Source organism: Lithobates pipiens, unplaced genomic scaffold (genome assembly GCF_037356315.1).
Source record: "Lithobates pipiens isolate NorthernLeopardFrog02 unplaced genomic scaffold, aLitPip1_a1.2 Scaffold_13, whole genome shotgun sequence".
NCBI classification, from domain to species: Eukaryota; Metazoa; Chordata; class Amphibia; order Anura; family Ranidae; genus Lithobates; species Lithobates pipiens.
This window is the reverse complement of record NW_027507718.1, coordinates 168,136,896-168,161,600: the sequence shown is the minus strand read 5'-3', so window position 1 is coordinate 168,161,600 and position 24,705 is coordinate 168,136,896. Positions and strand designations below refer to the sequence as shown.

Below are 24,705 nucleotides of genomic sequence, written 5' to 3'. Positions count from 1 at the left end.
CTCTCTCTCTCTCGATCTCTCTCTCTCTCGATCTCTCTCGATCTCGATCTCTCTCGATCTCGATCTCTCTCGATCTCTCTCGATCTCTCTCGATCTCGATCTCTCTCGATCTCGATCTCTCTCGATCTCGATCTCTCTCGATCTCGATCTCTCTCGATCTCGATCTCTCTCGATCTCGATCTCTCTCGATCTCTCTCGATCTCGATCTCTCTCGATCTCGATCTCTCTCGATCTCGATCTCGATCTCGATCTCTCTCTCTCTCTCTCTCTCTCTCTCGATATATCTCTCTCTCTCTCTCTCTCTCTCTCGATATATCTCTCTCTCTCTCTCTCTCTCTCTCGATATCTCTCTCTCTCGATATATCTCTCTCTCTCTCTCTCTCTCTCTCGATATCTCTCTCTCTCGATATATCTCTCTCTCTCTCTCTCTCTCTCTCTCGATATCTCTCTCTCTCGATATATCTCTCTCTCTCTCTCTCTCGATATATCTCTCGATATATCTCTCTCTCTCTCTCTCTCTCTCTCTCGATATATCTCTCTCTCTCTCTCTCTCTCTCTCTCTCGATATATCTCTCTCTCTCTCTCTCTCTCGATATATCTCTCTCTCTCGATATATCTCTCTCTCTCTCGATATATCTCTCTCTCTCTCGATATATCTCTCTCTCTCTCTCTCTCGATATCTCTCTCTCTCTCTCTCTCGATATCTCTCTCTCTCTCTCTCTCGATATCTCTCTCTCTCTCGATATCTCTCTCTCTCTCTCTCTCGATATCTCTCTCTCTCTCTCTCTCGATATCTCTCTCTCCACGGCTGTTGGTCAGTTAGCCAGTGGCACCAGCCAATCAGGAGGGAGAGTCCTGAACAGGCCGAGACACTTGTGCAAAATTGCTGGCTAGAGATGGGGCCTCAGGTAAGTATTTAGAGGGGCTGCTACGTATTTTCCCATGTATGCACTTGTCTCTGCCTGCCACTTCATCATTTTCTAGATGCCTAGTTCTGGAAAAATCTGCTCTAATGATGCTTTGGAATCTGCACTTTAATTGTTAGTTGCTAGCACCAGCGGGATAAAATATATCCAATCGTGTGAAAGCTTGGATGGCTGCTTTTTCTGTTTTACTCGTTAACATATCCTTGTGTTCAAATCCATAGATCACAAGGAGTTCAGATTTAATCTGTGTACACACTGGCCAAAAGTTGGCTAGTTCAGCATGAACTGGCCGTACATAAACCAAATAAAATGCCCATGGGGAACCTGCCGATGTTCAGCTACTGTGTACAGCTGTCTGACAGAAAACTATCGGCTTTTGTCAAGGGATATACTGGAAAATCGGCATCCGAGCAGCGTTGATCAGTGTATACAAAAACACAGGAGAGATCGCTTGTGTTGGTAGGGCGATCTGTCAGTTTTTTTTCATTCAGCCCGCTGGGTTGAAGGAAAAAACTTTGTACTGTGTACCAGGCTTAAAGGAGTAGTAAAGGCAGAAGCCTTTTTATCTTAATGCATTCTGTGCATTAAGATAAAAAAACCTTCTGTGTGTAGCAGCCCCCCCGGTTACCTACTTGAGCTCCTTCTCTCTCCAGTGATGTCCACGATCCCCTTAGCCATCCAGTAAACTCCTGAGACAGAGCAACAGCGCTATTGGCTCCCGTGGCTGTCAATCGGGAGAGAGGGGGTGGGGCCAGGTTAGGGGCTCCTTGTCTGAATGGATATACGGAACTCTGACTCAGCTTGAGTGCCCCCTGTAGCAAGCTGCTGGCTGAGGGGCACTCACAGGGAGGGGCTAGGAGCAGCAAAGAGGGACTTGAGAAGAGGATCCAGGCTGCTATGCGCAAAACCAACTGCACAAAGGTATGTATTAGTTATGTTTAAAAAAAAAACAGAAAAGGAGCCTTGAGGCCGCGTACACACGCGGGGACTGTTCGCTCAACTTTGTCCGCTGAACAGTGTTTCGGCGGACAGTCCGCTCGTGTGTGGGCTTTCAGCGGACAGTTTCAGCGAACAGTCTGCTGAACAAAGTTTTTCGGAATTTCCGAAAAACTGTCCGCTGAAACTTTGTTTCAGCGAACAGTCCCCTCGTGTGTAGGCTTGTTCGTCAAACTAAGTTCCGCGCATGCTCAGAAAGGATTTACACGCCGAAGTTTGCATTGCAGTGTATAGGACGTCGTTTTCTAGTCCCGTCGTTCCTGGATACGGATACACAAGACACATTTCAGAATAATTGCACTATTTTTTTTTATTGGTGTACATCAATAAACACAAATCTACGTAACGATTTTATCAGCTTTTTTTTTTTTTTTTTATATTTTTTATTGAATATGCTGTGAAATATATTTTTATATAAGCCGTATTGGCTCCTGTATAGCATAACATGCATATGTATAATATGAATGTGGAAATTCAATTTTTTAAGAAGAGAGCAGTTCAAGTGAAGTTTGCTTCTTCTCTTCAGTGTTCATTATTCCTTCTTGATGCTTGGCTTAGAATTGGCATGACTCTTCATCATTTTTTTTTTTTTTTTTTCTCGAGGAATGGATGAATCAACTATGTTATGAGAGACACCAATGTGTATATAGTTTTCTAGGATGACTGAAATTTAAATATTCGTATTGCTTACCTCCCATTTTTATATTGATGCATAATTAACTGGACAGGAAACATTTTATTTGGCAAGTTCTAAAGTTACTATTTGCCAAATAAAGGAACCTTTTTAAAAAAAAATCTAATAGAAGAAATGTATTTGTTTTTATCTGCCCATCTGTTTTGCTAAAGCATATGTTGACAGGTTGATAGTTGGAGCGATTTTTCTTTTTTTGTTTGTTTTTGTTTTTAGCTACAACAAAGAATTCATACAGAAAATATTACTAACCTATAATATAATTTTTTTTTTTTTTTTTGCAGAATATGATCCTTATAGCCCTGAACTTCCACCTGCTCCTGTCTGTTCGGATGAGGACTTCTCTGGGGCTGCTCATGAGACCTGCAATGATACTCTTGAACTTGAGAGAGTTAATAAAGCCATTGAAGAAGTCAAGAGTGAGGTGGAAAGAGAGCAGAGAAAATATAAAGAACTGCTGGAGATAAAAGAGTACATCCCTAGTCAAAAAAGATCTGTCAAGTCTGTCAATTCCCATTTAGAATACAGTCCAGTTGGCTCAGGAAGCAGTGCTTTATCTTACAATCCCACATTGCTGTCTCATTCAGCTAAACCATGCAAATACACGCTTGATGATTGTGAAAATGAAACAAATAAAAGCCGTTCCATGGAGTATATTCCAACAGCAATTCCAAAACGTATTGTCAAAAAGTATGTTATTGATAACTCAAAGCCTTCCACAGATATGGAGTACGATCCCATGTCAAACTATTCTGCTAGACTTTTAAACAAAGCTACACGTCAAAAAGTAACTAAAAGCTCTAGAGAGAGACTGGATGAAGGTTGTGCTCCTCATGCCAAGAAGGTACGTAGGGAATCCTCTGATCTGCTATTAGAAGCTACGTTTTCTGACTCGGACGATGATTCTGGTTCTCCCTTGTCACTTAATAAAAGCACCTTGCGGACTGAAATTAAAGATAAATCTGCTCAGGCAGTGATTGATTGTTCTGTGCATTCTAACGTAGATGATGTTGAACAACTTAAAAAGTGCAAGAGCAAAGTGCATGCTAAAAAAGACAGCCTTGTGGATCCCAAAAGTGAGAAGAGAGAAATTGTTACTGGGCCACCAATGTGTACAGATCCAGACAAGAGTAAACCCTTTAGTAAAGGGCTAAAAGAAAAAAAATGCTTGTCAAAGTCTGAAATAGCATTTGTAAAAAACAGAAAGTTGGAAAGTGATAAAAAAACAAGAAAAGCTAGCGTACTATCTGAAAAGAATGCCCGGTTGAATACAGACATTTCAGCAGTTAAGAACAAAGAAAGTCAAAGTAAAGCCAAAAAGGAAAAGGCTAATTTGTCATTTAAAGAATCAAATCGTGGAGCAGGAGATAACAGTGTAAAGTGTAAAGTTAAAGATGTAAAAGTTAAAGATGTAAAATCTAAAGAACCCACGGAAAGGGTGTTAAAAACTAGAACAAAGCAGAGAACTTTGAGTCACGTGGATTTATTTGGTGATGAAAGCAGTGAAGAAGAAGGGAGAAAAAATTGTATAAATAGAAATTCTCATTGTGGAAAGGTTACGAATAGTAAAGAGAGGATTACAAGCTCCTCCCGTAGAAGTTCTACATCTTCTCAGGACTCCTCAGAAATAGACTATTCAATTCTTGAAAAAAACTTGGACTCGGACCCTGACCCAATGGAGGAATGTCTGAGAGTATTTAATGAGTCTCAGGATGTTAAGACTGAAGATAAAGGAAGGAAAGGAAAGCAGGTAATGTGTTACATTATATTATATGTTACGATGGGCACTGCTCCTCATTGCTGGTACACAACGGACACCAGCCAATGCGCTAAAAACTGAGTCCAGGCTAGTGTGAATGAGCTCTAAAGCTCTCTAATCACATTCCTACGTAAACAAAAATAATGTAAGTTATTGAAATTGAGCATTATATGGAATGTGCATGCGCGCCGTGTCATCTGCGCATGCGCAGTGCGTCAGGAAAACACTGCCAGGCACTGCATGTCAAATTCGTTGACACCCCGCACTCTGCCATACTGAGCCTGCAGACAGAGGGGGGCAACGGACATCTTTTTACACCCACCCAAGTCTTGCATTCCACACTTATTTTTAACAGTAAACTCAGCTTATATAGTGCAAAACAGTATTTAGAAGTCTGTGACATTGTTTTGATGTTGAATTTTAAAAGCAGAGGGAATTGTGCAGCTCTAACAGGCTTGCTAATCTGACAGAACACTGCTGCTTTTGAAATTCAATGTGAAAAGAGTGTGACGGATTTGAAAATACTTTATTTTGCTATATAAGCTTAGTTTAGTCCTATAAATATGTCCGACGAATTGGCAATCCGTCAACGAATTTGACATGCAGTGTCCTGATGTCAGCCGTGACGCCATGTGCAGATGATGTGGGGCGCATGCACAGTGCGTGTGGTTTTCTACAACAGCCGATTCCATGTCACAGGAACTGACTTGGTTCGATATTCTTCCGGGTTCAACATTTTATCAGAACACTGGCTGTTGGAAGTCAAGGAAGCAGCATGGTTTTACTGGGGAATGGAATTGACCTGTGCATGTGGAATGGGACAGGGGGTGGGGTAGAAGTTCTCTGTTCAGCAAGCAGAGCTGATGATGATGCTTTGAATTTCTCTACAGCAAAGGCACTGTGCTGTCAGCCAAACAGGAAGTTATGAGCACATTTGATTTCTGGCAGATGTTCTTCTGTACTCGTAACATTTTTAAAGGGATAAAACACTGGAAAATATGCTATTGCCAAGATGTTTTGGTTGGTTTTATTTTTGGTCCTGTTTGTGACTGCCTTCTCCACTACTACCTTTTTTTTGTGAAGTGTAGAGACAAATGGGAGGAGGGAAAATTGATAACAAAGTAGTAGTTCACTTTATGTAACAGAGGATGTAGTAAGGTCCAAGGAGGCTGGAGAGCACAAATTTGTAACTGCTCCTAATTTATCAGTGTGAGACATGAGTCTTATGCTAAGGCTTCTTTAGATAGGTGTTTATTTGCACGTTTACTGAACTTTTGTGAGTTTCTTTAAATTACAAATTTAGGCATTTCATTGTCTAAATGCCATCGACTCTGGAGATAAAAACATTCGAGAGAGACAGCAGAAAAAAATCGAAATGTTTAATTTGTAATTTTTACTTTTGTAACCTTTTTTGGCAGTTCAGAACGGTTTGTCCCAACCATTCACTTACTGTTGATTGACACCAGCTCTACTGGAAAATCTGTTCCAAGCATTAAAGTAGAACTAAAGGCAAAACGTATTTTTATTTATTTTTTCCAGTTTGGTTAGCGTAGGGTGGGATTATAATGCTGTCAGTTTTATTTTTTTGCCATCTGTATCCCATTGGGGGGATTTCCCCACACTCTCAAATCAGGTTATCCAAATTGACGTGTGTTTTTTACCCAACGTCGCTGCCATGTTTATCTCCAAACGAGGCCTGGGGAGAAATCAGCAAGGTTGGCTTCAACACCATTTTCATTTATTTTTGCACTGAATCCTATAAAGCATTGAACCTGTGATCATCAGATAATGGTGCAATACCCAGATCTGAAAAACTAAGTGTAAGAACAGTAAAAATGAGCTGTTACCCGTTCTCTTCCCTGCTGGCCAATAAAAGTCCTGGCCCTGATGACTGCTCTGTAATATTTTATAAAACATTCTGAGACCACCGAATGCCTACTCCTACAAAGGCTTTCAATGCTGTCTCCCTGAACTGTCTGTTCCATTCTCAAAGTCTTAAGGTCCAGATCACTCTCCTCCCTATACCCGGTAAGGACCTGATTAACTGTGGGAGCTATCGGCTAATTTCCCTTGTCAACAATAAAAAAATGTTTTTATTGCTAACCGCCTGCAATATTATCTCCCATTCCTAATTCACGGTGATCACGTTGGGCTTTATCTAATCTAGAGAAGCAAGTGCTAGATATTATTGGTCATGCACATTTCTAACACATCTCACTATGTTTGTTTCTTAACCATTGACATATAAGGGATTTGACAGGGTCAGTTGGCAGTTCCTTGAAGCCTCTACATTTAAATAGGTTTCAGGGCTGGCCAGAAAGGGGGTCAGATTAGACTCGATGTGCAAGGGATCACGGGGACTTGATCCACATGCTATGGCGCTGCCCCATACTACATCTATACTGGACGGGGGTCATGACAACCATTACCAATGCTTTTTCAGTCTCCATCCCGACCGACCCCAAACCATGCATCCTAGGTATCCTAGACGACCTCCCTCTGGATGATACTCTAAAACCACCCATAGCAAGAGCCGTGTTCCAGGCACGCCTGCTCATTCTCCGAAGGTGGAAGGCGGCAGATCCCCCCACGGTTAGAGATTGGATAGGACAGATGAGTGACACATTACGGCTGGAAAAGTTTATATTCCAACACAGAGGACGACAGAGCTAATTTGAGGCTCAGTGGTCGCCTTGGCTGAGCTTGCCGGACCTAGCCCCGGTGGAGCTTATTCTGGACAGATTACAGGGCCATGAGGAGGGTCGGGGATGGGTACAGTGGGCTCAGGAGAGCGAAGGAGTCCTTAATAATACTGTATCCTGCAGACAATCTATACTAGAAAGTGGTGTTGCAATGTGAAATATAAACTTACTGTACACAGAATGTGATGTTGGAACTAGAATTTATTCATACGATTTTTAAACTGAAATATTCAATAAAAACTTTTTTCTGAGAAAAATAAAAAATAGGTTGCAGGGATATCCTAGTGCATGATAGTTGCTCTTTACCACAACCCATCGGTCAGAATAAGATCAAACCGCTTACTATGAGAACCATTCACTATACGTAATAAAACCCAAGCAGGCTGCCCTTTTCTGATCCGCCTTATGTTCTTGTCATGAAACTTCTGCCCATAACCCTTAGAGCTAATGATTCCATCAAGGAATCATTAGCTCTAGCTAATGATTCCTTGATCATTCTTAGCCCCTTCCACCAAATGATTTGGACCAGTGCACAAAGCAAGGTCCATTAAGACATGGATGAGCGAGTTTGTAGTGGAGGAATTTGACTGGCCTGCACAGAGTCCGGACCTCAACCTGATTAGAACACCTTTTCTGATAAATTAGAGCTGAGCCTGCGAACCAGGCCTTCTTGCCCACATCAGTTCCTGACCTCACAAATGCGCTTCTGAAAGAATGGTCAAACATTCCCATAGACACATTCCTAAACCTTGTGGACAACCATCCCAGAAGAGTTGAAGCTGTTATAGCTGTAAAGGCCAACTCAATATTGACTTCTACGGACTAAGACTGGGATGCCATTAACGTTCATATGCATGTAAATGCAGGCGTCTCAATATTTTTGGTAATGTATATGGTGGGGTTGCCACCTGATGTTACTATTTTGGCAGAAAGTATTTATCTCCTACAGCTCAATGTGTATCTCTGATATTCATGCCTTTCCTGGGGTCACATCTTGTTGGTGATTCCTGGGTCAGTTTCGTCCGTTGGTGGCCTGGGTTTCCCACCACTAGAAAATACTTCTCGTCTTTTAGTATGGGCCCAGATACTGAACCGCATCATGACAGTGGCGATGATGGTGGCTGAAGATAGTACAAACTTTTTCAGTATCACTGCTATGTGGACATGCAGGCGCGGACATATAGTTATTCAGCAGCTTACGCCCCCTAGCTTCTCGTCATTTTTGATCCTTTTTGAACCATACTCATCTTTGAGCATTTCTGGAATCTCCAAAATTTTTAGAACTTCCAATATTGCCACCCCATGTTTTTGCCCTTTTCCCTCCCATGAGTTATTTGAATTTTTATTTTATTTTTTTTACTTTTCTCCACCTTCCTGCCCATGCCAATTTTTAGCTTTCAGTGCTGTCACACTTTGACAATTGTGAAGTCGTGCTACACTATAACCATGTGACAGTTTTGTAATTTTCTTCACACAAATAGAGCTTTATTTTGGTGGTATTCACTGCTGTGTTCGTTGTTTTTGTTTTAAAAAAAAGAAAATTTTTTTTCTTAGTTTTGTCAATAGATTTTGTAAATAAGTAATTTTTTTCTTCTTCATGCATGTGCGCTGATGAGTCTGCACTGAGGAGTGGCACTGATAGGCGGCACTGACTGGCATCACTGATTGGTGGCACTCTTGTAATCAGGACACTGATGATCAGGGCCCTGATCACATGTCTTGATGTCCCCTACGAGGAGATGCCGCTGATTGGCTCTCCTTGTCACACACCCTGTCAGTGTGAGGCGAAGAGAGCCGATTACTGGCATTTTCGTGTTTACATGTGATCGGCTGTGATTGTACACAGCCGATCACGTGGTTAAAGAGCCGCAGCTCTGTACAGAGATCGGGGTAGCACCGTGTCTTAGCAGCACAGCATGGCCGTGAATGCTTTACTGCACACCAGAGCGGCCGCTATGGGACTTCGTCCCAGAATGAGAGCCACACTGCCCCTACATCATTTGATGGTGGGCGGATGGCAAGCAGTTCATTTTGTTGCCTTTTTATGTATCGAAAAGGTCCTTTTTACATGAAAGTTAAAAGTGGAAGTAAAGTTCCACACCCTACTTAGCCAGCCATGCCATTCTTTCCGAGCTCTGTGTTGTAATTGGCAGCTCCCACGTGGGAGTGACGTCGTCGCAGCCCTGGCCAGTCACAGAGCCAGAAGCAAGACAAGTGAAGATGAGAGCCCGCTGCAGTTCTGAGATCTCAGCTCAGGAGGGCTTTGTTTTTAAATGTAACATTCCTTGAATAAAAAGTTGATGTAAAATTGTCCTGCTGTTCATCAATTTTACAGTACTGTATCAATCACCTGTGGTCTCTTAATTCTTGTGGTAAAACCCCTGTATTTTCTGTTGCATATTTTGTCTGAATCTAGTAACAAATTTTTTGTTTGGTCCATTGCCAGAAGCACAGATGGCACGTCTGTCTTATTTTTATACCTTTCTCAATGGCTCCCATTTCCCTCCTGCTTTTCAAATGTATCACACAGGAACCCAAGTGCATGTTATAACAATTTTTTTTTTTTTTCCCAGCTGAATGAAGATGATGCAGAGAAATCTGAACAAAACCTTACAGCACCACTCCCCGGACAGAAGAAAAGGATTTCTCATGTTAATCATTCCAATCATGTGAGGTTTTTGTTTTTGTTTTTTGTGAGTCAGTTGATGCCAAAACGTATTCTTGGTTGTATACACTGGACCCCAGATACAGTAAATACGTAAACCCCTTGGAATTTACTTTTTTCCCCCCCATTAATTTGTCATTAAATGTGATGGAATCATCTTATAAATTACAATAGACAATCTCTGTGTACTTAAGCTAATAACACACAAACTATTATAATCTCTGTCTTTATTGAACACACCCATTAACCACTTTCAGACCGGACCAATTTGCTGGTCAAAGACCAGACCACTTTTTGCGATTCGGCACTGCGTCGCTTTAACTGACAATTGCGCGGTCGTGCGACGTGGCTCCCAAACAAAATTAACGTCCTTTTTTTCCCACAAATAGAGCTTTCTTTTGGTGGTATTTGATCACCCCTGCGGTTTTTATTTTTTGCGCTATAAACAAAAATAGAGCGATAATTTTGAAAAAAACACATTATTTTTTACTTTTTGTAATAATAAATATCCCCCAAAAATATATAAAAAAACATTTTTTTCCCTCAGTTTAGGCCAATACGTATTCTTCTACATATTTTTGGTAAAAAAAATCGCAATAAGCGATTATTGATTGGTTTGCGCAAAAGTTATAGCGTTTACAAAATAGGGATAGTTTTATAGCATTTTTATTAATAATTTTTTTTTTTTTTTTTTTACTAGTAATGGCGGCGATCTGCGATTTTTATTGTGACTGTGACATTGTGGGGGACCCATCGGACATTTTTGACACATTTTTGGGACCATTGTCATTTATACAGTAATCACTGCTATATAAATGCAGTGATTCCTGTGTAAATTACACTGGCAGTGAAAGGGTTAACCAGTGGGTGGCAGTGTAGGGGTTAAGTGTTCCTAGGGGTGTGTTACTAACTGTGGGGGGGTTGGGCTTTCATTTAGTGTACACTGATCTCTGCTCCAATCACATGGAGCAGAGATCAGCTTTACTAGTTGCTAGGCAGAATGGAAAAATGTTGTTTATACAGCATTTCCTCCATTCGGCCGCTCCGTGAGACGATCGCGGGGATGCCGGCGGCGCGCTCCCGATGGCACGGCGGCAACGAATATTGGACGTACATGTACGCCAATATGCCTGCCCGTGCCATTCTGTCGACGTACATCGTCGTGCGCTGGTCGGGAAGTGGTTAAACAACCAGCAGAGGAGGAAAAAGTAAGTGAACCCATAGCCTAATTACTAAGCTATACGAAACAATAGTTTTCGCTCGGAGTACAATTAACCACTTAAGCCCCGGACCATTTTGCAGCCAAAGAACCAGGCCCCTTTTTGCGATTAGGCACTGCGTCGATTTACCTGACAATTGCGTGGTCATGCGACATGGCTCCCAAACAAAATTGGCGTCCATTTTTTTTCCCCCTACAAATAGAGCTTTCTTTTGGTGGTATTTGATCACCTCTGTGGTTTTTTATTTTTTGCGCTATAAACAAATTTTTTTTAAAAAATTCAATATTTTTTACTTTTTGCTATAATAAATATCCCCAAAAAAAAAAAAATATCGCAATAAGCGTGTATTGATTGGTTTGTGCAAAAGTTATAGCGTCTACAAAATAGGGGATAGTTTTATGGCATTTTTATTATTTTTTTTTTTTATACTAGTAATGGCCATGATCAGCGGGGGGGGTTTGTGTGACTGCGACATTATGACGGACACGTCAGAAAATTTTGACACATTTTTGGGACCATTGGCATTAATACAGCGATCAGTGCGATTAAAAATGCATTGATTACTGTAAAAATGCCACTGGCAGTGAAGGGGTTAACACTAGCGGGCAGTGAAGGGGTTAATTGTGACCTAATGTGTGTTTCTTACTGTAGGTGTGGCTTGGCGTGTGACATCACTGAACGTCGTCTCCTATGACAGGGAACAGACGATCAGTGACAGGCAACTAGGAAGCATGGGCAGAGGTTTGTTTTACACTTGCCCCTCCCCGTTCTTCAGCTCTGTGAACCGATTGGGTCACGGAGCTCGGAACCGACGTATATCGGCGTGAGGCGGTCCTTAAGTGGTTAATAAAATTTGTTTGGTGGCATGGTTTACTTTGATAAAAGATACTCAAACATTTTAATATTGATGTTTATAAGAAGCATCAAATAATGTGAACTATGCCTCGCAAAAGAAGTAGCTCTCTGAAGGCGTACAATCAAGTGTAGCTCATCTGCATAGGGCAGGAAAGGGATACAAAGTGATCTCAAAGTGTTTAGGCATCCATCTGTCATATGCGCGAGTCGCGCTGCGCAATAAGGATGGTCCCCGCTGTCTCTGGGATCCGTGTGTTTCCCAGCAGACAGCGGGGGACCTTCGGAAATGGGCGTAGATTCTGTGGAAAGGGGCGTAGATTCTGCAGATATCTATGCCGGAAGTGGGTGCAGATACCTGTACTGTACAGGTACCTGCACCCCCCTCCCCCCTGAAAGGTGCCAATTGTGGCGCCGGAGGGGGGGAGGGTTCCAATGAGCGGAAGCTCCACTTTAGGGTGGAGCTCCGCTTTAAGAGGAAAATGTATTCCTAAGTTTGCCAAAATATCCTACAGGATAATGCCAGGGTGTTGGGTGATGCAGCAGGAGAATGACCCTAAGCATTGAAGTAAATCCACCAAAGACTGGCTTTAGAAAAATAACCTTTTGGAGTGGCCCAGTAAGAGCATAGAGATACTTTGAAATGACCTCCGGAGACCCATTCACACCAGACATCCAACAATCCATGTGTCTAAGCTGAAGCAGTTTTGTAAAGAGGAATGATCAGAAATTTCTCCTGATCATGTTGTGCTACCTAAAGTACTTTCTTGAAGTCGTTTGTGCCAAATGCGATTTGACCAGCTATTAACGCCAATTGTTCACTTACGTTCTCTTTCGTTCATTGACGGACAAGGCACCTTTACTCTTGACCTTAGGTTATATCGTCACCTTCAGGAGAGGACTAGGCAGAACATGTAAAAACAGTAAAACTGCAAAGTACCGCCCAAGGCGTGAGCAGACCTCAACTACGCGATGGGTACGCCACGACATGCCCCATCTGATCCAGGGGCAGCCAGTGAGCTATATGCTTCGGGGCACACATATGACCAGGCTACTGCTATTCGTGCCAGTGTGCCGTGGCCGACAGCCACCCTGTACTGCTCGGATGATGGGTCTGTCCGTGAAATGCGTCCAGCAGTCCCTGCAGGAGGGTTAAGTATGGTTCCACCTGTCTTAGCAGGATGGAGCAGCTGGGCATTCCCTGGGAGGTTGACCTAGGGGGTCTCTCCTCCTTCTTCTCCTTCTCCTTCTCCTTCTCCTTCTCCTTCTCCTTCTCCTTCTTCTCCTTCTTCTCCTTCTCCTTCTTCTCCTTCTCCTCCTTCTCCTCCTCCTCCTTCTCCTTCTCCTTCTCCTTCTCCTTCTCCTTCTCCTTCTCCTTCTCCTTCTCCTTCTCCTTCTCCTTCTCCTTCTCCTTCTCCTTCTCCTTCTCCTTCTCCTTCTCCTTCTCCTTCTCCTTCTCCTTCTCCTTCTCCTTCTCCTTCTCCTTCTCCTTCTCCTTCTTCTTCTTCTTCTCCTTCTTCTTCTTCTTCTTCTTCTTCTTCTTCTTCTCCTTCTCCTGGCGAGAGTGGCTCAGCATGGCGTCAGAAGCTTGTGCTTCTTCCCCAGACATCCCTGTTATTGCAACTGGTTCCCCTGTACATGCGGTGCCTATGGACGCTCTGTCGGCGGTCCTGGAGTCCTTTGTTGCCAGGGTGGAAGCGGCATGCTGGCGCAAGGGTGGTAAAAAATGTCCCCTCCCCCCACCGTCTTCTAAGTTCTGATTCAGACTCTGTTCTGACATTTCAGAGGATGCGGACCAGGACCGTTCGGAAAGTGAAGATTACTCCGGGTTGGCGCAGGAAAAAGCGCTAGTAGGAGCACTTATCGCTGCAGTGTGGGATACCCTAAAGATGGAGGACACAAGCCGGCCCGCACGGCTAAGGTGTTTCCCTACCTTAGTTATTTTGATAAGTTTATTTACAAGGAGTGGGGAAGTCCGCAGCGGGCCTTTTCGGTCCCGAGACGGATGGCGTTGCATTATCCCTTTGAGGAGAGTCTCCTGAAAAAATTGACATCTCCTTCGATTGTTGACCCCCCCCCCGGTATCCAGGTTAAATAAGGTAACTACGATTCCGGTGGAAGGGACCCCTGCTTTCAAGTACCCTGCCGACAGAAGGGCCGAGGTGGTTTCCCGGTCCATGTTTACGGTGGTGGGGGTCAGCATCGTGGCCAGTGTTAGCCACGGCCCTGGTGTCACAGACGCTTACTGAATGGGCTAAATTGTTGCACTGTGAGTCGAAGAAGCAACAGGATTCCCCGGTCTGTGTGCAACTGGCAGATCAGTTGGTGCAGAGCCTGAAGTATGTCTGTGATGCAGCCTTAGATACAGCCCCTTTGCTCTCTAGAGCCTCTGTATCAGCTGTGGTGCTACGTTGCCTGATTTGGCTACGGACCAGGCATCCAAGAAAGCTCTGGTGGATTTGCCCTTCCAGGGGGAGAGGCTATTTGGAGCCTCGCTGGATGACATTATTAGGAATGTTACTGGAGGAAAGCGTACATTGCTCCCACAGTCCAGGAAGGGTAAGGAGCTATGCTGTAGGCAAGGGCCCTCCTTTTCCGCACAGAAGCGTTTTTTTTTGTTTTGTTTTTTTGTCCGCTCGGGTCGGCGGGTAAGCGTTCCCAGTCTGACAAGGTGCCCGCTGAGGGACAAAAGCATCCCTGGTTTCACAAGCCGAACAAACCTGCGAGCAAATCTGTTGCCGCGTGAAGGTTTCACCCCCGCCCCAACTCTCGGGTGGGGGGGGGGGGGGTTGCCTTCCGGAGTTTGCAGCTCTGTGGACCTCCCTACTTTCTGACCAGTGGGTCTGCGGACTGATTTCATCAGGATACAAGATAGTTTCTTTCTTGTCCACCAAACTGATTTTTTCTCTCCAACCTTCATCTTCTTCCTTCTCGTCAGGAAGCCCTGTTTGGGGCAGTACAGGACCTGCTGCCGCGCGGGATGATAGCACCTGTGCCGACTCAGGAAAGGTTTCAGGGATTCTACTCCAATCTGTAGTCACAAAGAAGTGGGGGGGGGGGGGGGGGGGGATTGTCCGGTCCTGGATCTCAAGGCCCTCAACAGCTTTGTGACAGTACAACGGTTCAGGATGGAATCGGTTTGCTCCGTGGTCGCTGCACTCCAGGGGGATTTCCTGGCGTCCTTGGACATCAAGGATGCATACTTGCATGTCTCCATATGCGTCAGGCATCAGCGGTTTCTGCGATTTGCGGTCCGGGACGAGCACTACCAATTAGTAACTCTACCTTTTGGCCTAGCGTCGGCACCAAGGGTGTTCACCAAGGTGCTCGTCTCAATTCTGGCATTGCTAAAGGCAACGAGGGATTGCAAAGTGGGTTACCTGCATGACCTCCTTCTGCGAGCAGCTTCAGCCTCAGGACTAAGGGAGGATGTGGTGATCACCATACAGAATCTTCGGGAGTTTGGGTACTGAACCTCCAGAAGTCGTGTTGGTGCCGACTCGACGCCTGGAGTACCCGGGCTTGCTTCTGGACTCCTCAGAGGCAAGAGTCTTTCTCCCTTCGGACAAGCTACTGTGAAGTTGTTGGTGTCCCGCAGATGGTAGTTGCTTTGTTTTTTGCATGCGAGTCCTGGGTCGCTGGACGCAAGAAGTATCCCGCCTGCCGATCAATGTGCTGGGGCTTCAGATGATCAGGCGGTGCCTCTCCACATGGTCACAGAGGCTGCAGGGGCATCCGGTCGGGATCCAGTCTGACAACGCCACGGCGATGGCGCATTTCAACCATCAAGGGGAGGAACAGGGAGCTCGGCTGCAGCACTAGAGGTGGCTCACATCCTGCGGTGGGCATAGCAGCGCACGCCGGCTCTGTTGGCCGTATACGTTCCGGGTGGAGAAAACTGGCAGGCGGACTACCTAAGTCGTCAGCTGCTGGACCAGGGGGAATGGTCACTGCATCCTGGATGGATCTCTTGTCTTCCCAACTCAATCGGAAGGTACAGAGGTTTGTGGCCAGGTCAAAAGATCCCTGGGCGGACGCGGCAGATGCATTGGTGGCTCCATGGGGTCATTATTGGTGATTTTATGCCTTCCTTCCCACTCAAACTTCTACCACGTCTGCTATGCACAGTGGAGGCCGAGGGGGATTCCGGTGATTCTGATTGCCCCAGATTGGCCTTGGCGTCCATGATAAGCCGACATAGTACGAATGGTGGCGGATGTTCCTTGGCGGCTGCCGATGTGAGAGGACTTTGTCGCAAGGTCCAATACTTCATCATGCTTTACCGTCGCTGATTTTAACGGCATGGCTGTTGAAAGTCAGGTGCTAAGGGACCGAGGTCTTTCGGAATCGGTAATCTCCACTATGCTGAGGGTGCGGAAGCCATCTTATCAGAAGATTTATCATCATACGTGGAAGGCCTACATCTCCATTTGTGAGGAGATGGGGTGGCGTCCGCGCACATACTCAGTTTCCAGGATCCTGCTGTTTTTTCAGCGAGGAGTGGATCAGAAACTTGCTTTAAGAATCATTAAGGGGCTGGTATGGGCTTTGGCTTTCTTTTTTCAGCGACCTTTGGTGACTCATTCATTGGTGAGTACGTTTGTTCAGGGGGTTCAACATGGGGCCCCTCCAGTTCGACCACTGCTATCTGCATAGGATTTGTATCTGGTGCTCTCGGTGCTTCAGAAACCGCCGTTTGAAAACATTAGGGAGATTCCCTTATTAACGCTCTCTCAGAAAGTAGTTTTTCGAGTGGCTATTACATCTGCCAGGAAGGTTTCTGAGCTGGCGGCCTTGTCATGCAAGTCTCCCTACTTGGTCCACCACAAGGATAAGGCGGTGCTGCATCCACAGCCTTCATTTCTTCGAAAGCTTGTGGACATTGTGCTTCCGTCCTTATGTCCTCGGCCGCCACATCTGAAAGAGGTTGCTTTGCATTCCTTGGAGGTGGTTCTGATTGTTGTGGGTAGAGTTAATTTTCTTGCTGTTCCCGCCCCTCTATATATATATATATATATATATATATATATATATATATATATATATATATATATATATATATATATATATATATATATATATATATATATATATATATATATATATATATATATATATATATAGAGGGGCGGGAACAGCAAGAAAATGTGTATGTATGTGTGTGTATATATATATAATTATATAAATTTTTTTACACTGCTTGGGGACTTCCCTAATGTCAAGATTAACCAGTTGAGACCCGCGCTAAAGCCGAATGACGGCTACAGCGCGGATCTCCTTTGCCGGGACTACGTCTATTGACGTCGTCCCGTGCATGAGTGGCGCGCTCTGTGATCCGCGAGTCTGAGACTCGTCTGATCACCGATCCGAGCAAGGGGTCGATCCCGACCCCCTTATCACATGATCAGTTGTCAGCCAATGACAGCTGATCATGTGATATAACGGAGCCGGTAATTGGCTATTATTCCTCCTCGCGCTGACAGCGTGAGGAGAAAAAAAAAGAGCCGATCACCGCCGGCCGTGATCGGGACATCAGTCCCGATTACGGCCAGCCCTGCCAGTGCCCACTTGCCCCCTGCTTTGCCACATTAATAAAAAATGTGTCCCCCCTGTCAGTGCCACCCAGCAGTGCCCACAATCTGCCTCAACAAAGGTGCTGCACCCCAGTGCCACATATCTGTGCCCAGCAGTGCCATCTATCAGTGGTACCCATCCATGCCGCCTTATCAGTGCCGCCTTATCCGTGCCGCCTTATCCGTGCCCATCCATGCCGCCTTATCTGTGCCTATTAGTGCCCACCAGTGCAGCCTATCAGTGCCGCCTCATCAGTGCACTTCAATGAAGGAGAAAAATGACCTGTTTGCAAAATTTTATAACAAACTATTAAACATGATTCTTTTTTTTTATTTTTTTTGCATCTTTTTTTGTTTAGCAAAAAATAAAACTCCCAGCTGTAATTAAATACCACCAAAAGAAAGCTCTATTTGTGGGAAAAAAATGATAAAAATTTCATTTGGGTACAGTGTTGTATGCCCACGCAATTGTCATTCAAAGTGCATCAGCGCTGAAAGCTTAAAATTGGTCTGGGACTGAGGGGGGTTTAAGTGCCCAGTAAGCAAGTGGTTAAAGGTGCTGTCTGTTAATGAATGAAAGGGAAAATAGGATTTTTGGACCAGGGGGAGTACAAAAAAATAGGATTTTTGTACTCACCGTAAAATCCTGAAGTTCATTGACTGACACAGCACCCACCCCTCCTATTTATGTTTGTGCTGCTTTTTGACGAACTGAGCTGTTGGAAGCAGAGTGAGGGGTTATAGCCTGTAGGCCCACCCCCTGGGTGGTACTGTGCAGTTTTGCTTTTTTTACATGTTCTGCCTAGTCCTCTCCTGAAGGTATATATAACCTAAGGTCAAGATTAACCACTTGCTTACTGGGCACTTAAACCCCCCTCAGTCCCAGACCAATTTTCAGCTTTCAGCGCTGATGCACTTTGAATGACAATTGCGCGGGCATACAACACTGTACCCAAATGAAATTTTTATCATTTTTTCCCCACAAATAGAGCTTTCTTTTGGTGGTATTTAGTTACAGCTCGGAGTTTTATTTTTTGCTAAACAAACAAAAAAAGATGCAAAAAAAAAAAAAATCATGTTTTAATAGTTTGTTATAAAATTTTGCAAACGGGTCATTTTTCTCCTTCATTGAAGTGCGCTGATAAGGCGGCACTGATAGGCTGCACTGGTGGGCACTGATGGGCTGCACTGGTGGGCACTGATGGGCTGCACTGGTGGGCACTGATGGGCTGCACTGGTGGGCACTGATGGGCTGCACTGGTGGGCACTGATGGGCTGCACTGGTGGGCACTGATGGGCTGCACTGGTGGGCACTGATGGGCTGCACTGGTGGGCACTGATGGGCTGCACTGGTGGGCACTGATGGGCTGCACTGGTGGGCACTGATGGGCTGCACTGGTGGGCACTGATGGGCTGCACTGGTGGGCACTGATGGGCTGCATTGGTGGGCACTGATGGGCTGCATTGGTGGGCACTGATGGGCTGCATTGGTGGGCACTGATGGGCTGCATTGGTGGGCACTGATGGGCTGCATTGGTGGGCACTGATGGGCTGCACTGGTGGGCACTGATGGGCACAGATAAGATGGCACGGATGGGTGGCACGGATAAGTGGCACGGATGGGTGGCACGGATGGGCACTGATAGGTACCACAGATAGATGGGACTGATGGGCACTGATGGGCGGCACTGCTGGGCACTGATGGGCGGCACTGCTGGGCACTGATGGGCGGCACTGGGGTGCAGCACCTTTGAGGCAGATTGGGTGGCACTGTGGGTGGCACTGTGGGCACTATGGGCACAGACGGGGGGCACTTACTTTTACTTTTATTTATCCTTCAGGATGGCACTGCGGGAGGCAGGTGGGCACTGGCAGGTGGCATGTGGTGCCTTGCATTGCTGGCCGTGATCGGGACTGATGTCCCGATCACGGCCGCCGGTGATCGGCTTTTTTTTTTTCTCCTCGCGCTGTCAGCGCGAGGAGGAATAATAGCCGATTACCGGCTCCGTTCTATCACATGATCAGCTGTCATTGGCTGACAGCTGATCACGTGATAAGTGGTCGGGATCGACCCCTTGCACGGATTGGTGATCAGGCGAGTCTCATAGACTCGCCGATCACAGAGCGCGCCGCGCAGGCCGCTCGTAACCGGGACGACGTCAATAGACGTAGTCCCGGAAATCTAGGTCCGCGCTGTTGCCGTCATTCGGTACCCAAGGTGCGGTAAGGAATTGGAATTGTTTGCAATGTCAGCTTAAAGTGCTACTAAAGACTTCAGTTTTTTGTTTAACCACTTCAATACTGGGCACGCTTACCCTCTTCCTGCCCAGATCAATTTTCAGCTGTCAATGCTGTTTTTGCTTTAAGTGTAAATGTCAGATCTGAGGTGTCTTTGACCCCTAGCTCCTGCAATAAATAGGACCTGTCATGCTTATTTCTATTACAAGGGATGTTTACATTCCTTGTAATGGGAATAAAATTGGTCCAAATATAATCAATAATTTAATGGGATGGTGTAAAAATAAATGAGAGAAAAAAATGAAAGCGCCCTCGACTCTCCGAGCTTGCATGCAGAAGCGAATGCATATGTAAGTCAGGCCTACATATGTAAATGGTGTTTAACCACTTTCAGACCGGACCATTTTGCTGGTCAAAGACCAGACCACTTGTTGCGATTCGGCATTGCGCCGCTTTAACTGACAATTGCGCGGTCATGCGAAGTGGCTCCCAAACAGAATTAGCGTCCTTTTTTTCCCACAAATAGAGCTTTCTTTTGGTGGTATTTGATTTTTATTTTTTGCGCTATAAACAAAAAATAGAGCGACAATTTTGAAAAACGCATTTTTTTTGTTACAATAAATATCCCCCAAAAATATCTAAAAAAAAAAACATTTTTTTTTTCCCTCAGTTTAGGCTGATACGTATTCTTCTACATATTTTTGTTAAAACAAATCGCAATAAGCGATTGATTGGTTTGCGCAAAAGTTATAGCGTTTACAAAATAGGGTATAGTTTTATGGCATTTTTATTAAATTTTTTTTTTTTTTTACTAGTAATGGCAGCGATTTAAAAAAAAAAAAAAAAAATAATTAATTTTTTTTATTTAATTATTTTTTTGTTTTTATTGTGACTGCGACATTATGGCGGACACATCGGACATTTTTGACACATTTTTGCTATATAAATGCAGTGATTCCTGTGTAAATGACACTGGCAGTGTCCAGTGGGTGGCAGTGTAGGGGTTAAGTGTTCCTAGGGGTGTGTTACTAACTGTGGGGGCTGGGCTTTCATTTAGTGAACACTGATCTCTGCTCCAATCACATGCTGTTTACAACAGCATTTCTCCATTCAGACACCCCGTGAGACAATCACGGGTATGCCCGCGGCGATCGAGTCCGCGGGACCCGCGACCACACTCGCGGGGATCCCGACTGGTGGCGCGCTCATGATGGCAGGGCGGCAATAAAGATTGGACGTACCTGTACGCCAATATGCCTGCCCGTGCCATTCTGCCGACGTACATCGGCGTGCACTGGTTGGGAACTGGTTAAACCACACGTGAGGTATTGCCACGATCGTTGGAGCGAGCGAAATAATTCTAGCACTAGAGCTCCTCTGTAACTCTAAACTGGTAACCTGGTTTTACACATCGCATATGGAGATTTTTAAGTGCCGTAGTTTGTTGCCATAACACGAGCATGTGCAATTTTGAAGCATGACATGTTAGTATCTATTTACTGGGCGTAACATCATCTTTCACATTATACAACAAATTGGGCTACCTTTTACTTAACTTTTTTTCATGGAAAGAAAATGAATAAAATGTTTCTTCCCAAAAAATTGAGTTTGAAAGACCTGTGCAAATACAGAATGACATAAAATATTGCAGCACCAACCATTTTATTCTCTGGGGTCTCTGCTAAAAAAAATCCAGAAAAAGGCCTGTTTTTTAAGTGGTTAAAAGTATAAAAACTGCCCTGTGATGGAATACTGGAGAGCTAGACTGCTGCGATCACATAGAGCACAACGGTTCAAGGCTCCCGCTGATCAGTATTTAAAGCAACAACACGGTTTAGGGAGCATAAACGCATGCATTAACCACTTGTCGACCTCTGCATGCCAATAAATTTCGGGACGATTGCAGTGGTGGGTAAATGGGCGTACCTGTACGTCCCCTTTAAGAGACGGGGCTAGCAGCTACCACGTACAGCGTGACCGTGCCCACGGGACCGGTTGATTCTGTCATTTACACAGTAAATAGTGCATTTTTATAGCGCTGATCGCTGTATAAATGACAGTGCTTCCAAAATTGTGTCAAAAGTGTCTGTGTCCACCATAATGTTGCAGTACCGAAAAAAATCGCAGATCGCCACCAGTACTTATAAAAAAAAAAATTATAAAAATCTTCTATTTTTTAGACGCTGTAAATTTTGCACAACGCAATCAATATACGCTGATTGCAAAAAAAAAAAAAAAAATACAATTTCTGTACCAAAAATATGTAGTAGAATACATATCGGTCCAAACTGAGGAAAAAAATAAAATAACTTTTGTTTATATTTTTGGGGGATATTTATTATATTAAATAATATTGCGTTTTTTTTTTTCAAAATTTTCGATTTTTTTTATTTCTTTTTTGTTTATAGCGCAAAAAATAAAAACCGCAGAGGTGATCAAATACCACAAAAAGAAAGCTCTATTTGTGGGGAAAAAATTTGTTTGGTTGCAACGTTGTACGACCATGCAATTGTCAGTTAAAGCGACACAGTGCTCTGGTTAGGAAGGGGGTAAAATCTCCTGGGGCTGAAGCGGTTACATTTTTTACTTTTTAAAAAAAAAATAGTTGTAGTAAAATTTGCATTAATTGAAGCATACCATCAGAGAGACAGAGGTTGCAATTTCTGTTGACTTCTGAAAATGCTTCTGCTGTGCGAAAATACTAACATACCACTTGCTTTAGTACCGTACTTTGAATTACTCACATGGTACAAACGCACAGATAACACCATCTGACGTTTCACTGTTTGGTCTGATCTTGCATGTTCTCATTGAGGGCAACAAAGTTCTGAGTGGATCAACGTAACATGTTTCATAAAACAGTTCAGTTTATTATACGCCCGCTTTTTAGCCTGTGCAACTTGTATAATTTGTGGTTTACCATGTTCAAAGTGGTTGTAAAGCCTATCCTATACCCAGTGAAATGAATAGCGTCAGATGATACACAGAGATGAAACAAATCCCCCCACATACTTTTTTACCTTTTTATCTGCTGTCTTTCCCTTTCCACATTCTATAGACAGCGCACCACATCGTGTTACAAATCTTTCCTCCTGTTTCAGCAGTGGGAAGGGAGTCTCGACATACACTGTGTGAGAGCTGATTGGAGGAAAGGCACACCCCTCCCACCATCTCCACATAGGCAGAGGAATGAAGAAACTTGCAGAGCTGCAGTCTGAATAGAGAAGCTCTCTGCTTGTCTATCTCTAAGTTCCCTCCCTGGCACACATTTGCAGCTGCTTTTATCTCCTGTGTCTGAGAAATTGCGAGAAGTTATGCTGATAATGGAGAAAGACCTGGAACTCAGAGCTTTGGAGAGAGATAAGTAAACACTACAGATATGTGCTCAGGTCACATTTCATGAATGGGGTTTACAACCACTTTAACTTACAATAGTTTGCCATGTGGCATCTAGTTTTTTGTTTTTTGCTTCGTTTTGGGGGTTGATACCTTTTTTTTATTTTATTTTCTTGTTCGCGTTGACTTTGAAGAGCAACTTTTTTGACTAAAAAAATTTAAAGATTTGTTAAATTGTCTGGCCTTTGAGATATATTATGTGCAGCTATCCTCTTCTTTTGCATAAAAAAGAACTGTGATTATTTTAGCAAGTAACTTGTGCAGTGTTTCATGTTGGTGATGATTGCTCACAATGCATAGACATCTACAGCATTGGCTACAAATCTCTGAAAGAGAGCAGTTTGTAGAAGTGATTTGCTATTGTAATCACGTAACACAAATTAGACCTATAGTTGCGTTAAATCACTTTTTTGGCAACAAATTAGCAGTGACTATAGCAATTTATTTGGCTAGCTACAATTCACTGTTACTAGCTGGCATTAATGATTTGCATAGGTGAGAAATTGCTGCTACATAATAAACCAACTGACATGGTCCTTACAGGGCAAAAATAAATTTTCAACCACCATCCTTCTAAAATTTTGCTCAGAGAATCTATCCAACTTTGCTAGTATTTATTTATTTTTTCCACCAGGCTGATTTATCCAGTAAACATGTTGTCCGTCCATATCGCCGTCCCACGCCACAAGAGATTTGTTATCAGAGAATTCAGAAGGCACAGGAGCAGGCTGCACAACTTATGTCTCAGCAGAAATCCAGTCAACTGAAAAGCAGTGTTCAGAAGTCCCCCCTGTCTCTGCCAGGAGATGCAAAACGAATCTCTCGTGTTCCAGCCCCTCAGTCTTCCACCACTTGTCAATTGCTTTTGCCAGGTAAACTGAAATTAAATATTTGTATGTTTGACATGCCAGTGATCCCTAAATTAAACATAAACCTATGTGTAACCCAGTATTGTCAGAAAACTAGATTGTGTTAGTGCTCAAACCAGGAGCAAAACAACAACCATTTTTAAAGCCCAGCTCCAGGAAGCTTAAAAATGATCCCTTGCAAGTAGAGCTGCGCCTGCACTGCAAAGGGTCAATAACAGCCCCCTCTCTCACTCTTCCTCTATGTCCACTAACCAGCTAAAAAGTGGGGTGGGATATTACATGTAGATTTGATGGAGGCTTTACCTCCCTATTTTAAGACACAGGCTGGAAGGGTGTGACAAAGCCTGTGACCCGTCCACACCATGTTATTGACAACAAATAAGGATTTGATTTCATTTTTGGGCTTGTAACGCACATCGCATCAGGAACTCATTTTTTTTATTTTTCCCGGGTGACGTTTTCTGAGAATTCCACTTACGGTACACACTTCTGAGAAGTAGGAAGGGCTTGTTAGACACACTACCTTGTTTGTAGATTCATTTCATCAGGGACTCCTGAACTTATTTGCTCCAGAAGGCTTCTAAACTCCAGTAGACACTTCTCCTAGCAGCTGCATCCAACTTCGACCCACAGTGCTCAGACTAGGAACTGAGAGCCTTTATAGGGGCCTAAACAGTTTGCCCTTTTATCTGCATTTACCCATTATTATTTTTTTTTATTTTTTTACTTTCGCTGCCAGGCCCTGCACTTCACTTTTAAACTTGGTTGGACAGACCATTTTTGCAATTTTTTTTATTGGTTTTTAATTTTTCCCTCTC

The 24,705-nt window shown here is 44.0% G+C and overlaps 1 protein-coding gene across 4 annotated transcripts in view; it reads left to right on the top strand.

Moving 5' to 3' along the window:
- REXO1 (RNA exonuclease 1 homolog) overlaps positions 1 to 24,705 on the top strand; it is a 285,055-nt gene that overhangs the window by 53,117 nt on the left and 207,233 nt on the right. For all 4 annotated transcript variants that reach the window (XR_013272222.1, XR_013272223.1, XM_077475823.1 and 1 more), the window contains exons 2-4: positions 2,898 to 4,363; positions 9,648 to 9,743; positions 23,653 to 23,890. Coding sequence is in view for 2 of the 4 variants with exons in the window: in XM_077475823.1 (XP_077331949.1) it covers positions 2,898 to 4,363; positions 9,648 to 9,743; positions 23,653 to 23,890 (1,800 nt within the window). In the remaining 2 variants the exon portion in view is untranslated. The remainder of the gene's footprint in view (positions 1 to 2,897; positions 4,364 to 9,647; positions 9,744 to 23,652; positions 23,891 to 24,705) is intronic.